The 5128-nt window shown below is 53.1% G+C and overlaps 1 protein-coding gene across 1 annotated transcript in view; it reads left to right on the top strand.

The window, feature by feature from the left end:
- mgat5 (alpha-1,6-mannosylglycoprotein 6-beta-N-acetylglucosaminyltransferase) overlaps positions 1-2187 on the top strand; it is a 22492-nt gene extending 20305 nt beyond the window's left edge. The window contains exons 12-17 of the mRNA XM_068756293.1: positions 24-173; positions 771-917; positions 1005-1121; positions 1182-1256; positions 1330-1487; positions 1566-2187. Of these exons, the coding sequence (XP_068612394.1) occupies positions 24-173; positions 771-917; positions 1005-1121; positions 1182-1256; positions 1330-1487; positions 1566-1764 (846 nt within the window). The 3' untranslated portion in view covers positions 1765-2187. The remainder of the gene's footprint in view (positions 1-23; positions 174-770; positions 918-1004; positions 1122-1181; positions 1257-1329; positions 1488-1565) is intronic.
- The last annotated feature ends 2941 nt before the right edge of the window (positions 2188-5128 follow it).

Here is a 5128-nt window from a genome sequence, read left to right as displayed (position 1 = left end):
ACTGTCCCTCTGTCCCTCTGCAGGACAAGAAGAAGTACCTGGACGCCATCCACAGCTACATGGAGGTGCACGGCACCGTGCACGGCGCCAGCAGCCTGCACCTCCCCGGCTACGTCAAGAACCACGGCATCCTGAGCGGCCGCGACCTGCAGCTCCTCCTCCGGGAGACCAAGGCGAGTGGGTCGTCTCCGGGACGTCCTCGTCCCCTCATCGTGTGGAGGACTGAGTTGTCCTCGGGCCGGAGCTCGTTGTCTCCGGGACGTCCTCGTCCCCTCATCGTGTGGAGGACTGAGTTGTCCTCGGGTCGGAGCTCGTCGTCTCCGGGACGTCCTCGTCCCCTCATCGTGTGGAGGACTGAGTTGTCCTCTGGCCGGAGCTCGTTGTCTCCGGGACGTCCTCGTCCCCTCATCGTGTGGAGGACTGAGTTGTCCTCGGGTCGGAGCTCGTTGTCTCCGGGACGTCCTCGTCCCCTCGTCCCCTCATCGTGTGGAGGACTGAGTTGTCCTCGGGCCGGAGTTTGTTGTCCTCGCTGAACGTTTCAGTGGTTGCAAAAGTACTTCCTCTGAAAAGAGCGCCCCCCCCTGGTAAATAGGGGGTGATTCTTTAATGCAAACACAAGCATCACACTGAAGTGCGTTGCTGCCCCCTGCTGGCTGTCCTCTGAATCGGGCCTCACTGGAACTCAGCAGCATCCTGACATTCCTGAATAGCCCCCCCCCCCACCCCAGGAATGCATGTGTCGACCAATCACTGTTCTCTCCTCCCTCCAGTTGTTTGTGGGTCTGTCCTTCCCCTACGAGGGCCCCGCCCCCCTGGAGGCCATCGCCAACGGCTGCGCTTTCCTCAACCCCAAATTCAACCCCCCAAAGAGCAGCAAGAACACGGACTTCTTCAAGGGCAAGCCCACCTTGAGAGAGGTGAGGGGCGGGGCGGGGCGGGGCGAGGGGGACGCCCCGGGGACCCCTCCTGACCGCTGAACGCTTGTCCCTCCTGCGTCTCTGCAGCTGTCCTCCCAGCACCCGTACGCCGAGCTGTACGTGGGCCAGCCCCACGTGTGGACGGTGGACATCGAGGACTCTGCCGAGGTGGAGGGGGCCATTCGCTCCATCCTGAGCCAGAAGGTGAGCAGACCCCGCCCCCCGAGGGCTTCGGGTGTCGGCTGACGCCTCTGTCTGTTCCAGATTGAGCCCTACCTGCCCTACGAGTTCACCTGCGAGGGGATGCTGCAGCGAGTCAACGCCTTCATCCAGAACCAGGTGCGTCCAGCTGCTGTTGGATAAGCCCCGCCCCCCCGCAGCGTTTCCGTGACGCATCACTTTGTCTCTGCAGGACTTCTGCCACGGCCAGGTGATGTGGCCCCCCCTCGGCACGCTCCAGGTCAAGCTGGCTGAACCTGGACGCAGCTGCAAGCAGGTGTGTCAGGAGGAGGAGCTTATCTGTGAGCCGTCCTTCTTCCAGCACCTGAACAAGGACAAGGACCTGGCCAGGTGAGACGCCCCTCAGCACTGTTTTTACAAGCGACCACCAGGTGGCAGCACGTCACACCCCCTCCCTCTGCCCGGCAGGTTCGGCGTGGACTGTCAGACGGTGGAGTCCGGCGCCGACACGGTGGTCCCCGCCTACAGCCCCGCCCGGCGCCACTGCGTGTTCCAGACCGACCTGCTGCTGTTCAGCTGCGCCGGCGCCCACCCGTCCCTGCAGCGCGTCTGTCCCTGCAGGGACTACATGAAGGGCCAGGTGGCGCTGTGCAACGACTGCGTATAGGGGGGGCACTGGCGACGGACAGAGACGGGGACATGTCCATCATATTTATTGATCCACCTGCTGCTGGAGGTGACCCCCCCCTCCCCCTCTGATTCACCAGCATTACTGGAATCAGCAGACGAGCGGCTGCAGCGGGCCCGCCTCCGTCTGTTGGTCCCGCCTCCTCCTCCCGGACGGAGCTGACTCTTTATTCTTTAGGTAGGTTTGCACTGGACTGGCATTTCTAAAGCCCACAACCTCTCACACACACACACACACACACACACACACGAGGGGGGGCCGACCGGGGCCCAGTTTAACACTGTAACCCGACACCAAACGTAGAAGTCTGGATTTGTGTGTTTCATAAAGTTGATATAAATGATAGACGTTTTATTTAAAGCTATACAGACGTTGTGTGTTTGTCCATAAGGCCGGGGGGGGGGGGGGGGGGGTCTGTCGCTGCAGCGTCTCGTGTGAAGTTGTCGTGTCCAGGATAGCAGCGGTGTTAGCGGTCCTTGTCTTCACACACACGCTAGCAGAGACGCTAGCAGAGGCGCTAGCAGAGATGCTAGCAGAGGCGCTAACAGACGCTAACAGAGGCGCTAGCAGACGCTAGCAGAGGCGCTAACAGAGGCGCTAACAGAGGCGCTAACAGAGGCGCTAACACTCTGCGTCTCTTCCGTTGTTTCTTCTTAACCCGGTTAGCTTATCAGCTACACTGTTTTATTTACTTTGTTTACAGATCTTTATCTCTGTTCTTTTGGAAATGAGGCTTTTATTTATTTAGGGGGCGGGGCTTACCTTTTATAGATTTTTATTTAATTGCTTTTAAATTGAAGTTGGATCCGCAGGAGGAGAATCCTCTCCTGCAGAAAGGCCTCGTCTCGTTTCCAGTCTCGGGGGGGGGGGGGGGGGGGGGCTTAGATTACAGGAGTAACTAGAAGACCTCCCCCAAGCTGCTCGTCCACATGGTGATCCGGATCAGCACCAGAAGGTTCTAGATTGTTCTGGTATCTTTATACACCATGTTATATTGTTTATTTTGAACTGGGTTTCATGTTAAAATGTAATATTTGTTCCTGACCTGGTTCTGGATCTGATCCGGATGAAACTCGGTGGCGAGGTAGAACGTTTCTTCCAGATCCGTCCAGAGCTTTTTGAGTGATGCCTCGCCTCGGCGGAGGTCTGGGTTTAGTCTGGGCTTAGTCTGGGTTTAGTCTGGGCTTAGTCTGGGCTTAGTCTGGGTTTAGTAGTCTGGGCTTAGTCTGGGTTTAGTCTGGGATTAGTCTGGGCTTAGTCTGGGTTTAGTAGTCTGGGTTTAGTCTGGGCTTAGTCTGGGCTTAGTAGTCTGGGTTTAGTCTGGGTTTAGTCTGGGATTAGTCTGGGCTTAGTCTGGGCTTAGTCTGGGTTTAGTCTGGGCTTAGTCTGGGTTTAGTCTGGGTTTAGTCTGGGCTTAGTTTGGGTTTAGTAGTTTGGGTTTAGTCTGGGATTAGTGTGGGTTTAGTCTGGGCTTAGTCTGGGCTTAGTTTGGGTTTAGTCTGGGATTAGTGTGGGTTTAGTCTGGGCTTAGTTTGGGTTTAGTCTGGGCTTAGTTTGGGTTTAGTCTGGGTTTAGTCTGGGCTTAGTCTGGGTTTAGTCTGGGTTTAGTCTGGGATTAGTCTGGGCTTAGTTTGGGCTTAGTAGTTTGGGTTTAGTCTGGGATTAGTCTGGGCTTAGTCTGGGTTTAGTCTGGGATTAGTCTGGGATTAGTCTGGGCTTAGTTTGGGTTTAGTTTGGGTTTAGTCTGGGATTAGTCTGGGCTTAGTCTGGGTTTAGTCTGGGATTAGTCTGGGCTTAGTTTGGGTTTAGTAGTTTGGGTTTAGTTTGGGTTTAATCTGGGTTTAGTCTGGGCTTAGTCTGGGCTTAGTCTGGGCTTAGTTTGGGTTTAGTCTGGGATTAGTGTGGGTTTAGTCTGGGCTTAGTTTGGGTTTAGTAGTTTGGGTTTAGTCTGGGCTTAGTTTGGGTTTAGTCTGGGTTTAGTCTGGGTTTAGTCTGGGCTTAGTCTGGGTTTAGTCTGGGATTAGTCTGGGCTTAGTTTGGGTTTAGTAGTTTGGGTTTAGTTTGGGTTTAATCTGGGTTTAGTCTGGGCTTAGTCTGGGCTTAGTTTAGTTTCTTGACGAAACGCGTCCCAAAAGCCTTATTTGCGTTCTTGCTGTCTGTTTGCGAGCGTGCAGTCGGTCAGATCGTAGAGAAATCGGCTCCGCCTCTTCCTGAAAACGGAAACGCCCACACCTTTCACCGTACCTGTCTCCATTATCATGAAACGGGCGAATCACACGACAACGTATTTTGTTTGTCAGTCTTTGATGATTGAGAGGATTTTTAAATAAACCTTTTTTCTGTGACTGATTTAATATTTGTCTCACAGCACAGCAACACAGATTTAGTCGAGTGTTTGGAGCAGAGCACGGGACAATGTGGGGACAGTCGGGACTTTAGACCACCAATCACAGAACCGGGACCGGGACCGGGTCACAGAACCCGGACCGGGACCGGGTCACAGAACCGGGACCGGGTTTATAATCGGGGTAAGGAAGCACTTCCTCTACAAACATCAAACGTTTCTGACCTTCAGGAATGGGGCTGGAATGTCCCCCCAGGCCGGACCCCTAACCCTTAATAATTATTGATCCCGCCCACGGAATCATAACCATTATTTGATCCACTGCTGAGCTTGTAAATTAATGGATTCTTTTTAATGTTTTTTCACTGAAAGAAAACATTAAAAACATTAAAAAGAGTGAAATGATACAAAAACAGAATTCCGATTCCACAAATTGTCTGGTGGCCAGGCGGCGCACGCAGCTGATCGCAATCAACCAATAATCAATGGGCCTGATCCTGACTGGATATAAAGCACACCTGGGCGAGGGATCTGCTTCTTTCATTCCAGTCTCAGTCGCACCAAAGAGCAGTCGGAAGAAGTCGGGGAGGGGGGGCAGGAAATCCAGGCTGGGAAAACTCACAAAGTGATCCAGAATAAATTGATCTGGAATTAGAATAAACCCTGATCGTAAAAAAAGCAATATTTCAGTGTATTGGGAATAAATTAGTAGAACCAGGTACAGAAAGCTTCAACACCTGTCAGACAGAGGGGTCATGTGACGGCATTGCTTGAGCAAGGCAGCAATGGATTTCATTTAAACTGAATAATTTAAGAATAATCCAATGTGGATAGGTTGATGGTTTAGAGCAATCAATATACCAATCAGTATCTTAGGAATGTGGGGGGCTCGATCAGTAAATCAGAAGTAAAAGCTCTGACACAAACCGAATGTCAAGAGGAATCAAAGACATGAAGCCAAACGTGGTCCTGGTTGTCTCTGATGGACACGCCTCCTGC

This window comes from Brachionichthys hirsutus, chromosome 24 (genome assembly GCF_040956055.1).
Source record: "Brachionichthys hirsutus isolate HB-005 chromosome 24, CSIRO-AGI_Bhir_v1, whole genome shotgun sequence".
Lineage (NCBI taxonomy): Eukaryota > Metazoa > Chordata > Actinopteri > Lophiiformes > Brachionichthyidae > Brachionichthys > Brachionichthys hirsutus.
Note: the sequence above shows the minus strand (reverse complement) of the source record. Positions and strands in the feature narration are given on the sequence as shown.